At 38.5% G+C, this 23,656-nt stretch overlaps 1 protein-coding gene across 2 annotated transcripts in view; it reads right to left on the minus strand.

Annotated features, from left to right (window-relative positions):
* Positions 1–23,656, minus strand: part of atg7 (ATG7 autophagy related 7 homolog (S. cerevisiae)) — a 78,449-nt gene that overhangs the window by 21,273 nt on the left and 33,520 nt on the right. For both annotated transcript variants that reach the window (XM_034675892.1, XM_034675964.1), the window contains exon 18: positions 17,552–17,674. In XM_034675892.1, the coding sequence (XP_034531783.1) occupies positions 17,552–17,674 (123 nt within the window). The remainder of the gene's footprint in view (positions 1–17,551; positions 17,675–23,656) is intronic.

Below are 23,656 nucleotides of genomic sequence, written 5' to 3' on the forward strand. Positions count from 1 at the left end.
CACTACTCTGAGTGTTCTTCAGTGACTCGGAGTCCACTTGGATTTGGACTGAGGACTCAAGACTTAAATCAAACTAAAAAGTTTGAAAACTAAACTAAAACTGCATCCCACTACAAGAAAAATTACACTTATAACAAGCCTTATAAATGCACTTATAAAGCTTTATAACAATCCTTATGAGTGATAAGAAGCATTCATAACAACTTATAGCAATGTTGTTGAAGTGTTAAAAGAAGTATAAATGCGCATGTCATGCGTTATACGTGTTGGGTTCATAAAAAGTGTTCCCAAAGATTTTTTGTTTTATAGAATAAGGTACACATAAAAATAAAAGTGCTAATAGTAAGGTATGGTTCCAAAAAGAAAAAAAAATGCTCTTGTCAGAATGTTTGCATTTTGCATTGCATTTCATAAAAAGCTGCATACTTTCAATTATAGGCCTCTGGGGCAAAATGATCCCCTTGAAGTGTGAATCAGGGTCGAGTTGGGAGGGTGAGTTTTGGAAGTGAAAGCCCGCTCTAAAAATGTTACTCCGACACAGATACAGAAATAGTTTAGTTAAAAGCTACCAAAGAGGAAGAGGAGTAGGAGCTAAACAGGGACGACTAGACTACTACTTGGTCATCTGTCTGTCTGTCTGACTGTCTGTCCCTGCTCACAGCCAGCTGCCAGGCCAGAAGAAGGCTTCTTTCTGGACTTAGTGGCGCCGAAGGAGAGAGGCCATGTATAGGAACAGAGCTGCTGTTACTTTTCCCATGTACTGAGGGAAACGTTCTCTTTATGATGTCTCTATTTATGACTTATGAAAATAACCCCTCTGTGATTGATGATTAGTAAATCTGAATGGGCCTCTTCTGGCTCGAGGCGTGAGACAGCTGTACTGGGTGCCATGCGACCTCTTTGGCCCCCACCTACAGTACCGCTCGTCACCGGCTCCAGTCCTGTGTGTAAGTGTGGTAATAATATAAAGACCACCAGAGTAGCGTCTCTAGTTATACATGGAAACTTCTTAAAAATATATATAAAGATGCAACATTGAAATAAGCCCGTACTGTATGCTTTCTAGAAAGTCATAGAAAAAAAGCAAACACACAAAATACCTTTTTTTGTATTGTGGCAAAGTGAAAAAAATGAAATAGATACATCAGTGAGGGGATCTAGAAATACAAGCTGTTCTTTTAATGTGTGTTCTTTGTATCAACTGTATTAATATATGAGCAGTATATCTGCTGAAGTTAGCTCCCTGTAATAAAGGAAACACAGAGCAGCTATGCTAGCTCATGTTACCTCGACTATAGAAACAGTAAAAGGGGGGAGATGACATAGCCGGCCCACCTGATTTTAGACCCTAAATCTCTGGGTCCGCTCTGGTACTAATTGTGTCTTGCTAAACACTTTCATTATCTAGGTTTTTTGTTGTTGTTGTTGTTGTTTTTTTCAGCAGCATGCTGAATGATACTAATATCTGGTCTGTGATTTCAAAATCAGGACTAATTAACTATAAATAAATAGTTTTGTTTTTAGTTTGTTCTTTTTAGTTTAGCTTCTTTTTAGTTTAGCTTATTTTTATTCACTCTGTTATGCTCCAAAAAGGTGCCCAGCTTACGGTGTTACAAGATACTGCGAAACAAAACAAGATAGGAGCAACATCATAAGGAGAACAAGTAAAAAAAGAAGATATTAATGCATGTAATTTTCCCTTACATCATTTTTTTAAATAATGGAAGCAACCTGTTTCCAAGGCCAGAGGAATGATCAGTGTTGCCAACTCCTCAGTAAGGAAGTAGCTAATGGCTGTCCTAAAAGTTGCTAGAAGTCACTAAATGATGTTATCATTTAACTTGCAAAATGAATAATTCCAACCCTCTTCCTTTATCTGGGTCCAGGCTTGAGACCGACAAAAGAAGAGACACTGTGGCAAAGTTATATACCTTTACTTGTCCCACAAAGAGGAAATTCAAGTGTTACAGTAACAGAGTAGACAGTGCAAAAAATATAAAGCAAACAAGAGCCTATAAAATATCAATTATCAAAAAGTTATTAGCAATTAAAATTAAAATGGTAAAAAAATAAGCATATCTTACAACATATATATATTACTGGTTATAGAGTCTGACCACTGCAGGAAGAAAAGACCTGCGGTATATAGGTTTCTTTAAAACATAAATGTAAAACATGAGCACTTTTAACCATAGGATTTTTTTGTATAGAACGTCAATAGACCAAAAAGAGACAATAGGCGGGATCAGCCAGCGGTGGCTTTGTGCATGCGTGATACATTTGAAGCCTTGACACCTCCTGCTCTGACTGCAGCCAGGAGGGACTCATGGCAGCATCCACTGCTCATTGAGAAGAGTAAGAATGATACGTGCTTTCACATCAAAGTCCCCAATAACACCAGAAAGTCACTAGATTTGTCCTTCATTGCTTTTTTAAAAAAGAGTTGCTAGAGGGGTCTGGAAACTCACTAAATATAACGACAGTCATTAAGTTGGCTACACAGTGCATAGGTAAGATGTGGGATCCTTCCCAGACAGTTAACAATTTTATGAGTTGGTGATACCCATAGACTGTATAAAATATGGACGTAGTATCCGTGACGCCACCCATTTGTTCCTGAGCACTGTTTTGAAGCCAATCGACGGCTGCAGCCATATTGGAAATGCGGAACTCAACCAGGCATAGTGTGACGTAAAGGGGCGGAGTTTGAGCCTCCTAGCCAACAGCTATGTGTTCCCAACCGGGAGTCAAGTCAGTCATGTCCTTATTTGGGCAAAAACTCGTAAACTTAATATCTTCTGAACCGTCGTGTTAGAAAAAAATGTACCCACCGTACAGTGTGTGCCGATTGAGAAATTAGCTACGTAGAGCCAAGTCATTTTTTGAACCAGGCTGTTAACATGTTTATTAATGCTGCAAAGATCGTCTTTGTCAAAATATGTTGTTTCCAGTGTTTCTGCAGCCAGCCTCAAGCAGATTCTCGATGAACTGCAGTTTATAACACATCCGCATGAGCTTCATAGATTGAGACCGGAGGTTGCCGCTTGGTGATACCTCGCCAAAGAAAAATGTCAAGCATGAACTTAATCCTTAAAATCCTTGATTGATGTATATTTGAAAGGAAAATACATTTTGATGATTTTTATCTTGTTAACCTATTTTGCAAAACTACTTTTTTAGACTGTGCTGTCATTTAAATCGGTATAAGTTCATAATTGCTTAGATGAACAAGCTTCTGTTTTTATGTTTTTGTGCTAAGGCTGGACATTGGACTTGGCTAGCACTAAGACCTAGTGAAGGATTGCACATTAAAATATTGAAAAACGTTAAGATGAATATAAATGAAACAAACAATATTAAAATATGGCAATTCATTGAATATAGAGTCTATTGCATGCTAACACTTTCTCCATAACAAAAATACTTAAAGTAATTTTTATTCTGGGACAGTTGTCATGTCAATATATACATACTTCCCTTAAATATAACAACTGACGAATCTGCACCACCAAATATACCCACATCTGCAACAAAGAAAAACTTTTAAACACTTGGTAAAGTTAGCAAGGTTAGCAAGAGAGGTTATAAGTCAAGCCACTGACTGACACAAAGCTTCTGAATTTAGCCTGTATAGAACCAGGGCGATTTAGACTATGTATAGGGATGAATGTGTGTGTATGTGTGTGTAGGAGAGAGGCAGAAAACCCAGAGGAGAGAGGGAGCCAAACTATGTACTGAGAGGATGTAAAGGAAGTGTGATGTGACTCTACATAGCTGACATACATCCCTGTGTAAGTGGAGCACACATTTATAATTAGCTGTGCATTAGATGTCAAGCATGAATAGCTAGCATACATCCGGGACGTAAATACACACGTGCTTAGGGCACATGGTAAATAGAGATACTGGTACATGTACGTGCCTGTCTGAAGACAAATATATAACGCCTGAAATATCAAAATCTGTTATTTTATTCTTTGTTGATGTGCTGTAAATAAATGTGATCTGCTATGAGCTATGAAAGCAAGATAGCACTAAGCTGTCCCGACAACAAGTCATTCTAATGAATTAGAAGTTACAAAACAATTATCAGCAATATAGAAATGCTACAGATGAGCTTGCAATTTAACATACGAGTAGAATAAAGTTTGTTCGAAAAATTCTCACAAACTCAACACACCAACCACAATCACACATTCATAGAAAATATAATTTAATTCAAAGTGAGCACTAAATACTAAAGTGAATAATAAAGATAAAAGCTGCCAGTTTATGTAACCTAAGTTGAATATAAAAGCTCCCTTTCTTCTTATTGACTTTAACCAAATACACATTAAGATCATTGAGAGGTCCTGTGACACTTTTTATCTATTTGACCCTGTAACAGTTTAAAGAGCTGTTCATGGTGGTGGAAATGTTTTAAAAAGTTACTCCCCATTCTCAATGCAGCTTGAGGTCATTCACATGAAGCATTTTATACACAACAGTAAGAAAATGTTGAGCCCAAATTAACATTTTCATTTGACTTAATTAACCAAAGCATATATTTTGTTAAAAATGATACAACAGAGAAATAAAGTGAAACATCAAAACAGAGCATCCTGTGAAGTTATAGCTCAGTAGGTTTCACAACTAATTAAAATATTACAGAGTTTTTAGCACAGATCTTATCAGTGTTATATACTTACATCAATGTGGTGCTGATGTGCCAAAAGATGCTATTTGTGAAATCACAACTTAAGTTGAATTTCACAAGATGCTTTGTCCTCCTTGTTTTAATGTAGGCAGCTGAATGCTCTTTTAATCTTCCTTCAAAATAACACAGAGGCGAACCAATTAAATCATACATTTACAGGAATAAACTTGCTCACTAACGATAATAAAATATCCATTTAACAAGATTAAATAAAACAAATTACAACTGTAGTCTTTTGATATTTGGAGTATATTTTCCTAAATGTATACAACTTATTTTCTCTGATTTATTCAGCTCAATCCTTGAAATCTCAAGTTTTTCTCCGCCTTAATTTGTCCCCAATCCTCCGCTCTTAGAAGAATATACTTTTTACACAGTTTTTTGTTTTTGAACCAGCAGCAGTGGAAAAATGTGGTTATGTTGCAAATTTCTACTTTCAATGTTGGCGTCAGCTCGCAGTGATTCTTTTTTTAAATATATTTTAATTGTCCATGAAATATAATTGTAGTGTAAAGCTCCTCACAGCACAATTGAAGCCAAAGTTGACCTTTTCATATGACTTTTTGTACTGAAGGATTAGATTAGATTAAGCTTTCAACAACAAAACAAAGACAAAGGTAGAAAATATTTACATTTGAGACTGTGTTGTTTGTTGTTTGCCCCTGCAGCAGTGAAAAAACTCCTCATGATGGCAACAAGGTTGCATAATGATATTTATAATTTGGCTGGAGCAACCAGTGAGCAGTGGATGTTCTGCCTTTTGGCTGAATCCATTTTCCAAATTTTCTTTGGTCATCTGATTGATTGATTAAGTCGAGGGGGAGTGGGGGTGTTGCACTTTTTCAAGCCCATGTGACCAAAGCGAGGTTTTGTGATGAAATAAAAGGTTATGATGGGTGGAGGGTTGCTGGATCATTCAGTGTCGTATCATCTAATCGAAAAGCACTTGCTATTACTCTCCTGAGTGTTGGATTTGAAAGACAAAGGGTGGGACTTCGATATGAATGGACATAAAACTGCATGTTTTGAAAACCTAGCAACACAGAAAAATCGCGTTGATTTTATGGGACCTTAACATAAAAGAAAGACAAAAAAACAAGGGGGAATTGTGCTCTATTGGAAATTTGAAATCAGACTTTTACATTTCTTTCTCTCTCTCTATCCATCTCTGTGTCTCACAGGAGGGTGTGCAGTGTGCTAATGAAAAAGCAGACTTAATATGTTTTCCCTGAGTCCATCTGGTAATAATTGTAGCATGTAGCAACCGTAGCTGTGTTTGGATAAAGCTCTGACATACATGGGGGCCCTGTGACGCTCGAGTTGTGTGTGTGTGTGTGTGCATGCATGTGTGTATAAGTGGGGGTGAGAAGGAGAGCAGAGAGAAAGGAGGAAAGGAGCATGTGACTAGTGAGAGGAGAGAGATAGAGATAGAGATAGAGAGAGAGAGAGAGAGAGAGAGAGAGAGAGAGAGAAATAGAGAGAGAGGGGGCAAGTGAGTCTGTGTGTGTGTGTGTGTGTGTGTGTGTGTGTGTGTGTGTGTGTGTGTGTGTGTGTGTGTGTGTGTGTGTGTGTGTGTGTGTGTGTGTGTGTGTGTGTGTGTGTGCGCGCGCGCGCGCTCTCTCTCCAGCTTGTGTGTTTTCCAAGCTGCAGGGTGATGAGCCAACATAACTAAATCAACTTTATCGTCAGCACACTGTTTTACGTAGAGCAGCGCAGACCAGAGCAGGGTTGAGCGTGGGTGGTTGGGAAGCTTCTGCTCCTTCGGGGCATTCGAATGACTCAAGGTGAGGATTTGTGGCGACTGATGGCGCACAGACTGCTATCAAAAAAAGCAAAAAAAAAACATTTAAGTCTATATTTGACTTAAGTTTGCGTCCGTGTACTGGAATAAGACAAAAAAAGAACTGTATCAAGATTTAAGAGGTCAAACTTATGTAAAAAATGTCATTTTGAAATGAAAGATGGAATAATCTTCAAGCATGGACTGAAAATGAAAAGATTGCCTTAACTTTTGGCTTTTGTGTTGAAAACTTTTGAAAGTACAACTTTTCGACTGTAACGTCTTTCTGGACCTTTCTTGAGCAAGACCCTGACCTCAACATGAGTTACCCTGGATGTTAGCTATAAACAAATGTCTCCCAAATGGGGGGCCCCAGACCCAAAGGACAGCTTGATGTTGAAACTTCCAGGAAGGTCCCATTTTATTAAGCTGGAATGAAGTGATTTTACAATGATTTCATTTCAAAATACTACAGTGACATGATGCTGTTGTTCAAACAGGTTACACCCTCAAGAGTTTTCTTGGATAATGAAATCCATAAAATAAACCCTCTCTGTGTTCTTATCTAATCCTATGGGACATAATCCCATATCAAGTGCAGATCTATTGCTCAGTTATTTGTCAAATCATGAGATTTGAAAATCCTAAACTAAATAATAAAAATGTTGTTTCACTTGTTACAATTTTGTTTTAATCTCTTGGATGGAGAAGCTGTCACTTCTTATTCCCGAATGAATAAATAATCATGTCACACGATCACACCAAAACAAAAGACCAGAATGTGACAAGTGACACATTCTTCTCAGAGTTCGCAGCAAACGTCTTTATCTCGTGACTTACTGGCAGCTCTGGTAGGAGTAGGTGGATGGGAGTGGAACATGAGCTCTGCAAAAAGACCCTTTGTGCTGAAAGAGGGTCACACATCCTCTGTATGCTACACTCAGAGTGAGTTTAATGTGTGCAGGCAACACACATAAACATGCAAGTAAATGGGACACTTACTGAAAATGACAGACTTCCTGACTGACTGAAATGAAGAGTGACAAATGTTCATGGGCCTCTTATTGATATCGTATGCTAAAGTAAGCATTGCAGCATTCGAAAAATTCTGCACCTGTAACACAATTTTTTAAATTTCCCTTGTTTCACCCGATTTGTTCACAATGTTGTATTGAGCAGTTTAATCCAAGTTACATAACAGCCTTGCATTTCCCTGATAGACTGTAGTTTAGAATTTCATAATCCCTCGATTATTCAACTTTTGGTTTAAACTTTTGGTTCAGAATCAACTTCAAAATCCTCCTGTATACATTTAAGGCCATCCACAACCTCTCCCCCCCGTATCTGTCTGATCTCCTCCACATCGTCACCCCCTCTCGCTCCCTCAGGTCTTCCTTCTCCCTCCACCTCTCTGTGCCCCCTGCCCGTCTCAGCACTATGGGGAGCAGAGCTTTCAGTTCAGCTCTGCTCCCCAACTCTGGAACCCACTCCCACCAGAAATCCGTAACACTGATTCACTTCCCGTATTCAAATCAAAACTCAAAACCCATCCGTTCAAATCCGCATTCTCTGTTTAACTTCACTGCCTCCTTTTAACTTGGTTTTACTTTGCTTGTTGTTATTATTTATTCTATCGTGTTGTTTTTAATGTGTTTTATCCTCTCTGTAAAGTGTCCTTGAGCATTTGGAAAGGCACTTTAAATAAAATGTATTATTATTATTATCATTAATAGAAATAAAGATGGGGCGCCGTTGGTCAAGCGGTCTAAATGTGCACCCCATATACAAAGGCTATCGTCCTCGTCGCAGCTGTCACAGGTTCAACTCCCAGCTTCTACCAGTTGCTGCGTGTCTTCCCCCACTCTCTACTCCCCACATTTCCTGTCTCTCTCCAGCTTTACAAACAATTAATCAAAAATACCCAAAAAACATAACTTTAAAAAATAAAAAGAAGAAGAAGTAAAGACAACAAATTCCAATCTGACCTTATCATTAGGGATATTAATTAGTTTGAGCCGATACCGATAACTGACGATATCCTGCCTCTGATAGCCAATACTGATGAGATTGCCTCATGTCACTGACTGTTGTCAATCAGACTGTGAATAAGTGTTGAGATCACATCATTCAGGACAGGTAGGGATACATATTTAGTAGGGGTGACCCCAAATAGTTGAATATTCGACGATTCGTTCTAACGAGCCTTAGTCGACTGCCAATCTCATAGTCGAATATTTGCTTATGAAACGTGGATCATTCCATTCAAACCATGGGGGTGCTCAATGTCTAATTTTAAAAATAGTGCCTCATTTAGCCTATTAGACTTATTTAATGTAATTCTGAGAACAGCTCTTGAAGTGTTAAATCTCCTTAAAGTGGTAATTAAATCTTCCCTGGTAATTAAAGGTGGACTTTCCCATTTAGCGGGAGCTGTGGAGCAGACGTACCTCAGCTGGCCTTTAAATCTTTTATACGTTCATAGCAGCTCAAAATGTCAGAAAATAAAACTTCAGTTGATCCTAAAAAATAGTAATGAAGATGAGGAGCAGCTATATGAAGAGAGCTGTGAGATCAAGGATTACTGGACCACACAAAAACTGTACGGGGCCAAAAGAACGAGGAGGGATACCCAAAACTGCGCAAAGGCTCAAAAACAATCCACAGTATCCCATCCACCTCCACGCCATCAGAGGAGATATTCTCTATGACAGGATTTACAGTCAACAAAGCAAGGAGCGCACTTCTGCCCGTAAACATGATGGTTTTCCTTGCGTACAGTTTGAAAAGAGTCAAGCGAACAAAGACGCGATGAAAGACTGTTTTAAAAGGTACTGCTAAGGTATTTAAAAACCCTTTAGCTGGTTCAGGTTTGATTTTGAACATCATACAAATGTTTAGCCTTAAGTTGGACAAACTATCCACCGCAGCGCTGCTCTCCGCTGTGTGAACACTGTTTAAATATCTCCTGATTCCTTACTCTATAACGGCGAGTTGTTCCATGTTTAACGGATGGTGGCCTTATTTGAGTTTTCTCTCCTTCTCTCCTGTAGACGGAGTCCTGAGGACATGCTAAATTCAAATTCATGCTAGTTTTCCGTGACTACCAACCCTAGCTTTAATACATCTTCCTTGCAATGATGGCCTTTCAGGAGACTTAAAAGATTTGTTGTGTCAAAACCTGAGGATATTAATCCTACTTTTGAGTACTTGCAGAACGTGTTTGGTAAGTTACAGTCATGTTATCCTCTTCTAAAACAATGAAAAACATTCACACTGAATGACACAATTTTTCTCTCTCGTCAGCTTGCTGCGCTTGTTCTTCTTCACTGAGTCAGTATGTGTAGGCTTGTTAACAAGTAAATCAATTCAATTTTCATTTAGATTTTTTTTTGGTTAATAATAACAAAAATACAAAAGCCCCATTATCAGACATCTAAAGTTAATTTACTATTGAATTTCAGAAACTACACAGTAAAAAAAAAAGTTTTTTAATTAAGAATAAAAAAGTGTGTAATATTGCTCTTAGTACAAACACTGTTTGATTCCACAGCCTTCACATTACTACACTGACCAGATGAGAATACCATTTAAACTAAAGCAAAGTCATCATGTTAGTATAGCATATAGGCTTTCTTAATGTCTCAGTACTTTTATGTTGTGCTTATATAATACTAAAATTTTGCATTGAAAGAAAATCATATTGTTTGACCTGTTGTCCTTCATGTTACATAACAAGGATTAGACAGAGCCTATATATGCCTGTATGGATAACCATGTGCAGTTTTTTAATGAACAAGTGGAGCAGAGATCAGTGGGCGGGCATCGGGGGAGAGGTACACCATCCTGTGCAGACACTCATTTCCTTTCAGGCTCTACGAGTGTTAGTGTGCGATGGTTTGTTCGACCCAGCCCTCTGCAGTGAGGTCACACTGAGGAAGTCTCAATCAGCCAATACAATGACTTTAAGTGCACTTTGACACATTAACCTGGTTCAATGTTATTTAAGATACTTCTCAAAAAGGTTTTAGGCTTGAGTTCAAATCAGCTGAGCCCTCTTATATAAGTGTTGCTTCTTTGAGCAATATCACCAGAAACACAAAAATGAAACTCCACTTGATACAAGGACAAACTGTGGCACCCAGCTTTACGAAGATTACCATATTTATCTGTTATAAACAAAATGTGTTTCTCTTTCACTCTTATATGGACACAGCACATATCCAAGGCAGAGTCAGAGTTTCTTGAATGGGTTGGCCAAAATGTGGCACTGACTTTATCAGGGGTTGCATTATATATGTGTTCACACACACAAATGAATAGCATTTATTCACCCTTTTTATCTAGACTAATTGTATCAACTTTAACATTCAAATATACGACTGATGGAATGTTCCTGTGTATAACTTTATAGCTTCTAAAGGTAACACAACAGAGTGAATTTCTTAAAAACTTTAAGGACTTTAAAAAAGGTGTTCAAGTCCCAACTTAAAGCACCAACAAAATAAAATGTGCTATAATGAAAGTACAAAGAAAGTCGCAGCCTGTTACAACCTGGAGCAAATAGTTGATTGTAACGTAAGTCCCGCCCCATAGAGAGAAGCCAATCATGGTCTAGCTAAGAAATACAGGACAGAATGAAGTTGGCTCACATCCTGCCAGGTTCAAGCTCACTAACATGTCACTGGAGCAGAGAGCGAAAAGAGGTGGGTCTTACATCGGACTTCCACCTGATCTGAGATGGACTTGTCTGGTCTGTCTCAGATCAGCTCAGTCTGGCTCTGGACTCTCTCGTCCTGCAACACCCACCAGCAGTTTTTTCAGAACGGAGCATGGAGCAGGACCACTGGATAGCTTGAGTCATGTGACCAAGGTTTTCCGTGGTGCTCCAGCATCCAGCAAAGTCTTGCGTGTGGATCCAGTGAAAGTTAACACATTGACTAGAATAGAAACCTATCAGATCCAGTGCAGTGATCGATCGGAGACAGACCGGACACTGATCAGGTGGAATTTGGCTGTTACGAAAGGTAAATGACACGTTCTGTTAGTCTTGAGGACATAAGTAGCACAAAATAATAGCCCACACTTTTGGAGTGCTTCAAATCAATGGTTTTCATTGTGTTAGAGTTGTTATACAAAAAAATATTGTCAACAAAAAAAGAAAGCTTGAGTGGAAGGCTAAAGTCTGTCCTACATTTAAACACTTACACATCAACAAATTACTTCAAAAGGAGGGCATTAATGTTAGACGGGCCAACAAGCCTTCAAAGTTTGATAACAAACAAGTTGTTAGTGACTGTTTTTTAAAATTATCTAAACAAGAGCTTTCTGGTCTGATTCCACTATCAGAGGAAAATCCAAAATGTGTGTCTCTTCCCTCCAAAACCATTGAATCACTGAAAATTAAAAGTTGTTTTAGCCTCCACTGTGTGTCATGTTCATTACTTTAACACATGTTGTTTGGGGGGGCTTGGTTCAAATGACTGGTACTAGTATTTTCTTTGGATCTCAAGCCGACTGTTTACAGATTATACACCAGAGTTTGTTGCCAAGATGGGGGTTAGGGATGTCCTGATAAACACTAGATTTGAAATGAAGTGATGACTCCTATACATGCTAATAAATGACAGTGGAGGTTTGAAAGTCTGCAGTTTAAGAGAAGTGAGGTAAAGGGCAGATAGTCCAGTACAAACACAAATCATGCCACAAATACCTGAAAATCTCTGTCAGGTTTCTCTGTCCTTGCTACAAGCAAGAACAGCCACATGACGATTGAGAAAGCAAGTAAGAAATACGACAAAACTTCAACAAACCTTCAAACACATGCAGCTAATTTGCCAGCGCCAAATTCATAGAACATTTTCCACCCTGCTATTCTACTACTAGAGTGTGAAATCCCAACAGGGCTGTTCTCACAAAGACGCCATTCATACTGATATGTGCACACTCATACACACCCGCAAAAAGTGTGTGCACACATGCAGCTTTCATTCAGTCTAAACTTTTACCGAACTTGAACTCCCCCAAAACCCTGTGGTGACCACATAAAAAGTAGTTCTCAGGTTACAAAGTCGCCCAAAATAGGCCTTAAGTACATAGTACTGCTATTTGGTGACGTAGATTATAGTTTAGAACAGTTACATGCACATGCACGTGCAAATACACACAAGGATACACAGCCTGGGCCGAATCTGGTGCAATGCTACAGGCAAAGAAGAGACCACTGTTAAAATAACACGAAAGTACAGTCATCTAAGTCCACTGTAATCCATGTCCAAACATGATGTAATATATGACAAATTTCATTGCATTTCCAGTTAGTCATTTGGCTACCACATTGTTTCAAAATCCTAAGTTGCAGCACGTCTTGCTTCTAAATACAGCGTGGACATATTTTTGATGATGATGGAGGGATCTCTGGATGACTAAGGTTAACTCAAACCCTCGAACCACAAAGATTAGCAATGAAATATGCAGATAAAAGTCATAACAACCATCCAGTGATGACTGGTATGTGTATGAAATTTACATAGAACCATCTTAAAAGGTTTTCTATAAGTGGACAAGAACCTTTTAAACTCCCACTTCTTAACATCAAGGATTATCATTACTCATGGTTCTTACTTCTTAAAATAAAGGTCAAGACCTGCAGTGAGCCACAGGCCTGTTTCTATTGGTTACCCGCATGAAGTAAGTAATAATATGCTTTCACATGCGAGAGAAGAACTTCTGTCCCTTCCTGGAATAGGAGAGGGGAAAAAAATACATTTGAAGGGATGTCCTCCAAGTGCAGTAGTTTTCAGAATAGCTAATCTGTGTACAGGAAACAGGCGCTAAGACTTCTGGCGCTAGTGGGCTGAGCAATCAAAACAATCTCTCCATCTTCTGTTTGAAGAGAAAAGGACCTACGCCAGAGTTTTCAGCACACACAAACAGGGAGAAAGGGAGAGAGAGAGAGAGAGAGAGAGAGAGAGAGAGAGAGAGAGAGAGAGAGAGAGAGAGAGAGAGAGAGAGAGAGAGAGAGACAGAGAGAGAGAAGTGAGGAACAATAGTGAGGGATAGAAAAAAGGATACGGGATGAGGTCGGAGAAAGAAATGATAAGGAAAGAGTCTCAGGAGAGGAGAGGAGAAGGAGAGGATGGGAAAAGACAAAAAAAAAGTTGGGTTTATTTTCTTCTTCACTAACAACCATTTTCCGTCCCTTTTACAACTTTATTTCCCATAATCCCCGTCCTATATTTAAATCCATTCTCTCTCCTCTCAGTCTTTTCTCCCTCCTTTGTTTCTCTTATCTGCATTCTTTTTTTTCTTCTCTCCCTCGTACTTTTTCACTTTTTCTCCTCCCCTCCTCCATCTGTGTGTTCTGAGTAGGAGTTTGGGGAGAAAGTACGTGGGATTTTCCCACAGCTTGGCAGGCCCAGACCCAACCCCACACCCACTCATTTTTTGTCGTCTCTCCCCTCCACTCCTCTCTGTCTCATGTCAGAGGGGAGTCTTGAGGAAAACCACCCATATTTCACCATCGAGTTTCTGGCTGTTTCTTGGGACGTTGTGCTGCTTGTTGTTCCACTGAAATCAACTTTGTGCTACTATAGCAACAAAAGAAAGTTTGAAAAGGTTGCAGCACAGAGATATCTCTGCCTTTCTTTGAATAAAGGGCAGTGCATCTGGTGTTCAACATTCAATTTGAGAAATCCTGCCAATGAAATTCTGAAAATATAAAATCATTTGCTCTCCAGGTTGGAACAAAGCTGCTTTAAAACTGATTAATAATGAGTCTTGTAAAGATTTCCCATGCTCATAAAGCCTACTCAGCTGCTGACGGACCATGGTAAGCTCTATCGAGCCGTCAGTTTTCCATCCCTTATTTAGATTCTGCAGGAAAAGAACACCCAGGAGTCCTCCTCTTGAGCAGAGATGTCCAACTTCTCCTGAGGGCTGGATGTTGAAATGCCCCGACTAAGATGTCAATCATAATTTAAAGCCTGAACTGTAAAGGGAAGTGATCCTAAGCTACTTTGGTATGTCTGAGCTTTTAGCTCTGTTCCTGAGGGTGTGCTCATATTCTTTCGGGCACAACACTGAGGTCAATACCACAGGTCCATGCACTGTAAGTAAAAAGAGGCTAAGTTTGTTATTCACTACAAACATATAAAGTGATGCCCAATGTTTTTGCCTGTTTCTCAAACAAAACAACAAACCAAAGATGCTTCTAACCTTTTGATTGGTGAGCTACTTGCTCTGAACCTAGAAGTTGCTAAACTTTGCAGAGGATTTTCATACATTACAATTCTCAAAGACTTTGGCGCTATACATGCCTGCTGGTTTCACCTAATAGGTACATCATCTGCAAAAGTAGAGATACTTGTAGACAGTCCCTTCCTAAAGCTTGGTTTATAATTCTGCATTAATTCTACTACGTAGCTATGCTGTGGCATACGCCGTTACGAGCACTAAATACTTCTGCATAAGCAGATTCTATGCTCATCATATCACCGGTTCCGGATTCCGCTACATCCTCTGTTTGTTGTGCACACAAAACAATGGCGACTGAATCTGAGCGTCTTCAGTCCAGGCAGGGATACTAGAAATGTGAATGCAGGAAATATGATGCTACCAAGCAGACCAATCACAGGGCTTGCAGTCTGCTTTGCATCAAAGTATACTGAAATTTTTAAGGAGGTACGAATCAGGCTACGTGTGCATGCTTCTGTGTAGGTAAAGGGAAACACCAACCAGGGTTCAAATTCGAAGCAGAAGTAGAAGCCAGGATTTACTTGCCTGCTTGGTTTCAACCAATCCCAACAACCAACATCATCTGCAAAAAGCAGAAATTGAACCCTGAGATGACCAAAGTAGACAATCCCTTCCTAAGCCATGCCTTGAGGTGCTGTCCTTAAAGATCAATAGTTAAAAGGCTTCACCTTGTTGACCCCTTAAGGATCCTTTGAACAGGACAAAGTTGCTCTATTGTTCCACAAACAGGATGTAATCTGAGGTATTCTGATAAATCTGAGGCTCCATAAACATCCCAAGGTCATTTTCAACACAGTATTTAACATGAAGGCACTGCTGTGTGGAACTCTGATGACAGATATAGGAAAAACTATCCTGACCTTCAGTATTTATGAGGAAAATGAAACTGCTTGCTGGTGGCTTGCCTCTGCAGTGCTTCACATGTTTTTGTAGTCAGAATGAGAGACAAAGCTCTGCTCACTTGCTGAGGGCAGCTCAGATCATCTGACAGTTAAGATTAGCCTCTGAAAGTCATTCTCCATGGTCTCTCCAAACTCAGTTCAAGTGTTATTCCTCTGAGAGAACAAAACTGGAGTTCTTCACACCAAGTACCTGCTTCATCAGCTTGACAGCCCCCTTTATTAGTGCTGTTCAAGAGAAGGCCCTCGGATTGCTGGCGTGGCTAGCAAAGTCAACCTTGTTGAAACGTGTCCGACCTCTCCTCCTGACATTACAGGTAGTCGGTTACATTATCAATATCTTCTTGGCTCTAAGGTGGAGGCCCTTGTTTCTTTTTATCAATATCCATGACACATCTTCTGATGCTGATTTAGCTGTGGAGGCTAGGGCCAACTTTTCAGTTGTTTCAATGTAGACTTCAGTTAGCAATAAGACTTCCTTTTTTTGCCTTGTCATCGTTAACAGCCTCAGAAACACGAATGGAGTTGGTGTCTCGAAACATCATCTAATAAGATAAGATAAGATAAGATAAAATAGTCGTTTACTTGTCCCACAACGGGGAAATTCAAGTGTCACAGTAGCAAAGTAGACAGTGCAACAAAATATAAAGCAAACAAGAGCCTATAAAATATCAATAATTAAAAAGTTATTACCAATTAAAATTAAAGAGGTAAAAAATAAGCATATCTTATATATATATATATATTATTGGTTATAGAGTCTGACCACTGCAGGAAGAAAAGACCTGCGATATCTCTCTGTGAGACACTGCGGGTGAAGAAGTCTGTCACTGAACAAGCTACTTAGTGTTGTTAAAGTCTCCTGGAGGGGGTATGACGTGTTGTATAATACATTATTGTTAGCCAGACACATGCAGATATCTGTGTTTGTAGATTAATAAACAGCTGTATCAACATCAGATGACCACATATGGTTTCAGGTATTGCAACACTGTTAATGCATTCTATCTTTGAAGTCTGATTTATAGTTCTGCGTTATCCCTATGCAGCACTGACCGATGCGGACCTGAGCACCACATACTTGTACGTCGTTGTGTCCGTGTCACAAAGCAATTCTCCACCGAAACGCTTGAGGGCAGTGTGGCCCCGCTACGATCTCTGTTTGCTTTTCCACAGTGATTCAGAGTGTGTTATGTTAATTTACAGCTGATACATGTTGCTGTTTATCATACAGACATGATTACACGGAAGTAGAGAGGAGGAGATGAAATACACGGCTGATTTGCAGCCGATGACTGGGATACCACAAGTGCTGTAAATGCGGGAAACACAATGCCGCCAAGCGGACCCATCACAGGGCTTGCAGTCCACGTCGATTCTACGGGTAGTTACATTTTGGAGGAGGTGCACGTCAGCTATGTGCGTAGGCCCCTGCGTAGGTACGGGAGCTACGCGGACCCCCGGTGTAGGCTCTGCCGTTAATTTGACGCAGAAGAATAAATCAGCCTTAACTCTCCACGTTCCCCTTTTTTTTCTGCAAACGCCACTGCTTACTCCAACACTAGTGGACAATACTTGAACAAAAAACACAAACAAGAGCATTTCCGACACAAAAGCAAGTAACTTTCCCCCATTCCAGTCTCTTATTGGAATACTTGCTGTTTTCCCAGAATGCCAAAGAAACAGCCTTCAAATAAACACAGTTACTTAAGAGATAAACATGAGTATGATTCCCTCTTGGACAACTGCATTAAAAGAAAAATCCAACCCATCCTGACACTCTCCTCAACAGTGTTGTGCATGCATCAAGTGTGTTATCATCATTTTAGTTAAACCTCATGACACTGCATTTCTTATCACAGCAGGTTACATATTTGTATCTGTACCTGTTTTGCAGAACTTATATGTGTGTTTGTGATTTACCTCTGCAGCTTGTGTCTCCTGGTGCAACAGTGTCAGCCCAGTCAGGTCTTCAAGGAAGGAGTGGGAAGAGTTGAAAACCTTGGACAGAAAGTTGAAACCTTCCCGTTCATAGTGGTCCAGGACCTGGAACAAAAAAAAAAGGTATATCGAAAAAAACATCCATAAGAACTGACCCATTCTGATATAGGCAACTTTAAAACCATAAAAGAGTGAATGTCTGAGTATGATATTGTAGACTCAACTTTTTATCAATATCAGTGGGCAAACAAAAAGTATGACCACTGTTTACTGCCACTTTATACTTATGAGACTACTAAAATATACCTACAAATGAACAAGGAATACAAGATTCTTTAAGGTATGTGGTTATATGTGTAACTGAAACCCATACCCTTTAAATTCTACATATGTGCCTGAGATACAAAAACATTTTCCTAAGTAACAACCTGAAGGAATAAAAGCCTTTCTCTGTGATGACAGAAAAGAGAATAACCATTTCAAACTTTGAAATTGCAGGAGTTGAAATTGCAATCTTGATTAAAGAAAAGGTTCTCCAACATGAATGCACTGATTTTACTCTCCAATGGAACATAACTTCTTGAGTATTTGAGTGTTTTATGCACAAAACATGCTAGGTGAAAGACTATTTTGATTCCCTGTGATTGCTTGAGAGTGAATGTCTGAGTCTTACTAATGCATCATGACTTTCGAAGAGGTGTCCATTATTGTAAACACATTATGATATAGCAAGAGGCTTTTATGGGTAAAAAATGCACATGAACTTTGCCTCTCTGCTTCATCTGCCCAAACTGTTACGCCACAACTCAGCACCTCTGCAATCACCCCAGTGTTTACCTTGATCTCCTACCAGCACTGACTTCAAAACTCCACACCTACTTTCCAAAACACACACACACACATCACAGACAACACACAGATCCTCTGCCCTCCTGTCTACCTTTCTAGGCTTGGCCAAACCTTTCATGGACACCCACAGACCCTCCTCTGCAGGTGTAGGGTTACCTCCGCCTCAGACATCAACACGGTGTGAGTCAGTCAATGCCTGTGCATGAGTGTGTGTGTGTTAGCAGACTAACCTGGCGTCTAGCCTCGGAGCCAGACACACCGCACACAATACACATTGACGTGTCCCTCGTTCATCTTTTCAACCTCTCTTTTCTTTCCTTCCTTCTCTTTTATTTCTTTGATTCTCCACTTCCACGCATGGGATCCATTACATGAGACGCCAACGGCCAAAGCCACTTTGTTGAAATTTAGCTGTCCTTGTCACAGAGGCAACACGATAACTGTGGTGATATTGTGATAATAAAATACACTTACATCATTCAGTTATGTCCATATCAATTCTAGACAAACAACAACATGGCAAGTGAATTTCATAGTATCCAGAGTTGCTGCAGAGTTTAGTTCCAAAATAAAATATTTGAGCTAAGAAAGAAATAAAAAAGGAATTAAAGCCAACAAAAATCAAATGAGGTTTTGAGTTATGACCAAATAATTATACCTACATTAACAGCTGTATGCAGGCAGACATTTACATTTAAATTAAGCCTTAAATTACTGTTTTTTTTTTCTTCTTCTGGCTCTATAACCCTGCCTCTAGAATGTTAACAAAGAGGAAAGAGGCATACTTTAAATTAAATTTAACGTCAAATATTGTTTTCTCAAACACAGTGTCTGTCAGCATAGTTAGTTCTTATCAAGCTGATTTCATTCATAGAGCTAATTTTTTTCACAAGTTTAGTTTGAAATAGTTATTCATTTTTAAAAAGAGCAGATATGACCTTATGATTGGCAGCCCTGTTGACAAATGCATGCTCCTGTGTAATCTTCAATGTTTTATCAGTAAGTTTAATGCTTGTTTTGGTTAGCGTTGCAGGTGTGACGTCAGTCCAGCCAGGAAGCTTTTGCATCTTGGTTGCACTAGCACAATATGTCAGCTCCCGTGGAGGTGGTCTTTTGGCTTCAAAGCTCACAATGGGCTACAATGAAGTGACACCAATTCCATATAGAGTCAGTGGTTAAACTACATGTTTATGTTAAATAAGACCACTTACAATAAAATATATTGAACATATCACATTAACTTGGAGAGTTTTACCAGACAGTCTGTATGCAATGAGTCTTGGGTTCCTGGTTTAAGAAAAAGCCTTGCCTCTTAAAGAAACAGTGATATCTCATGGTTTCTTTTCCACATCAAATTGGAAGATATTGTCATATTAAGTTGTACTAAGTTTAACACATGTATCAACAACAACATTGTCCTCAAAGGCTCAGGCAGGGACGTAAAAGGTTAGATATGACAGCATTAACCAGTTACACCACCTGACAACAAACAAAAATACTTCTTGTTACTAAATACTACGACTTGATGGAGTGAAGCAACAAAAACCTGAATTAACTGAAACAGCACTGTGATAGTTATGCCAAAATTACAGTTGTACAAATGTTATAAATGAAGGAACATGTGCTGACAAACAGAACAGATACTGTACATGCTGTTGACAGTTGGCATCAATTAAGCTAAGCTATAAAATTCATCAACATCTGGATTAGATGGTATATTACACATATGTTTACACACATGTGGATCTGTACTTCCTTCCCATGGAATCACATTAATCTTCAGCCTTTCGCTTTTTTGGAAGTGATGAGGGTTTTTCCTTTTTTTAAGGTTGTTTTAGGATCCATACTTTAGAACTGAACTGACATTGCCAGACAGAATAGGCTATTTATGTGTGTCAGTGGGTGTGTGGGTGTGTGGGTTAGTGTGCAATTGTGTGTTGTAACACTTAATGTATAAAACATACATTGGGTGGTCCTGGTGGCTTATAAGGGCCTCAGTTATAATTGTAAACATAAAGAATATTGTTTACTCTTTTCAGCAACAAAGATCATCTTGTAATTGTTTAAGCTAGTATAGAAGCATCATTATTGGTAACAGTAGTATTTTATTGTAAAAGAAGAATTCAGAGCACAATCCAGGGTTAGTGTGACACTGTTGAGTGTTTTGCATCTGATTCACAATTATCAATAAAATGCAAAGCAGCTCTTGGTTAGTGGTTTCACCTTGATGTTACACTCCCTGAGTATTATGAGTAAACAGTTCCTGGTAACACAAAGTCTTTCACTTCCCCTGTTAACACGTATGGTCAACACGCCAGGACAGACACACTCAAACTCCATACTGACTCATTAAGGAAACACTAAGGATTTACGGTGTTTCAGAGAATTAGCCAACTTCCTGGGAAAAAACTCTTATAAACATAGTGTAGTAAAGACTCACTGGTTTCCATTGAAAACGTACATGGCTTACCTAAAAGTTAGATAAGAAAAGAAAACGTAAAAGTATTATGAGTTGCTAAGTGCAATGATCAATCACTGTTTTTAATTTTTTTTAAAGAAACTTTGAAACATTGAGGGATTTTTTAGAAAAGTACAAAAAAATGTTTTTAATAAAAAGTTTAAAAACCGAGATTTTTGGGGGGGGGACAGTGTCTGAATTTTTTTGGGGGGGAAAATATAACAAGAGGTGTTAAGAGAAAGTATAAAAATATTTGGCTCTTGGAGAAAATGAAAATGTTACGTTTTTAGCGAAAGTGTGAGATGTTGATTGTTTTCGGAGAAAGTATAAAATTATTGAGTTTTTCAGAGAAAAGATGAAAGTATTGAGTCATCTTAGAGAAGGTACCAATATAGTTATTCATATAATATCGTATAATAATATAGATATTTTGCTTAGTGGAAGGAAAACGTTTCCAAAATGAGAAAAGGTCCTCCCTGGTTTGCAAAATTCCTAACTCAATTTATTATCATACAACTTACAGTTTATTTCTTGTTCTTGTCTAGATGTTGAATGACTGTGCTCTATCATTTAAAATTATTTTTAGCAGCTAATTAAATTAGAAAAACTAGCTTTAATTAGCTATTGAAAATCCTACCTGTTGAAACAGTATATTTAACATATTTTTGTAAGTTTTTTTTTTATCTAAACCTACTCTAAACATCATTTTCCTCAGGATACATAAAGTACTACCTAACTTACATAACAACTCTGCTTTGGTGAAATATATGAAGGAAATATCATTAACAGTTATTACTTACATTGCCAAGAATTCAATGGATAACTAGTTTCTATAATTAAATGAATAACTTTAATCTACAACATGTCAGAAAATATTTCCTACAACCTAAAAAAAAGGTTTTTAAAATTCATAATCTTTCTGACTTATTACCTAGAATCTTAAACAATTGATAAACAGCTATCTAACACACAGAAAAGCAGCAAATAGATGTATTATGAAAGCTTAAACCACAAAATACTTGGTATAACCAAATGACAGATTATAAAAAAATGATACCCACTGGCATCCCCATCTTGAATATTTTAAAATAATGTATCATATTACTATTCAGTCTTGATATTACATGACACAAAACTAAAACAACACACTTAACCTGATCACTTTTAATGCCAAACATAATTTTAAAGCCATGGTTTCAGAGTTGTGGTACATTCCTGTAGCACAATCTCTACTCACTGTAGGTGCACTTCAAAGAGTGTTAATCATTAGTAAAGTTTCTCACACTCATAAAACCTTAAGCTGTGCTGATTACAAAATGCAGCCTAATATAATAGAAACATACTGAACCAGCACTCTAATACCAGATAAAACTCTTTAAGTCTGTAAACTGAGGGAAAAATAATAATTGTGGTCATGACGATCTTGGTATCCAACAGTTTAGAGGGAAGGAACACATTTTAGGGATGCACCGATGTATCAGCTGAACATTGGTATCAGCTGATATTTCTAGGTGACAGAAAACAGCAATAATAATGCACTGTTTGTTACGATGGCCCTGAAGGACATAACAAATTTACAAAGATGAAACACGTTTACCAAGACCAAAACAAATTTACATTTAAGAAAGCAAATTTACAAAAGATGAAACACTTTTACCATTTCTGAAACAGATTAACATTTCATTTTTAAGGAAAGGGAATGTACCGAATACCATAAGTGATAGAGTGAGGGGTCATTTAGCTTGTTTTGATGGAGAGAAACCAAACGGAGATGGACATGGTTTCCATATTAGGACATCCTCTGGTCTCAGAGTGAGGTGTCAGACCTCAGATGAAAAAAAAAAGCATCATGTCTCCAGAAAAGCTCCGTCATATCTCTGCAAAACCTTCATGTGTCAGAATTCAGATGAAACAGTCCCAGACCACATAGCCTCAGGCTTAACTGAGTCAGGCTAAAAGGAGTCAGACTTAATGGTAAAAGTGTTCCGTCGTTTGTAAAATTGTCTCCAACTTTGTAAAAGTGTTTAATCTTTTGTACATTTGTTTTGTCCTTCACAGCCACTGTAGTGTGTAGCTGATGATCTGTATCATATCACATTTTATTGCATCAAGTTATTGCTGCCAATTTATATGGTGAAATGTGAAGGAAAATGTGGGCAGTTTGGGAGAATAACATCTCTGAGAAAGATCAGTGACATGCAGTTTGTCAGACATGTACCAGGGGGAGTACTTATAAATATAAAGTTCATAGCTCATTTGAAAATCAGATGAAGAAACAAAAAGAGGTAATGCAAAAAGCATCAGTGATTGGCTAAATTGCGATCTAAAACATTGCTACCACTATCAGTGTTGGTATCGGTATTGATATCAGTATCGGTATCTGTTTTGGTATTGGCCCTATTTTTTGCAAACAGTCCATCTCCTAAAAATGTGATTTAAAAAAAACAAAGTGAGCGGTGCCAGTGACTATAGCTCAGGTTTTTTCTGCCCTTTTTGAAACTTCAAATGTAAAAAATGTTTGCTATTAATAGTGTTAGCATATTTGGTAGTGTAAGTCCAAGTATTTGTAGTAAGATGTGTCTGGCAGTGCAATACAAAGCCACGTCAGCTGTGATTTACTCTCTGGCGTGTAGCTTCATTGGCTTTCAGCCCCAGAAAAGAGTTAGGAAATGCACACACACACACACACACACACACCACACACACACACACAGACACACAGACACACAGACACACAGACACACACACACACACACACACACACACACACACACACACAC

The sequence above is a fragment of the Notolabrus celidotus genome, chromosome 1, assembly GCF_009762535.1.
Source record: "Notolabrus celidotus isolate fNotCel1 chromosome 1, fNotCel1.pri, whole genome shotgun sequence".
Lineage (NCBI taxonomy): Eukaryota > Metazoa > Chordata > Actinopteri > Labriformes > Labridae > Notolabrus > Notolabrus celidotus.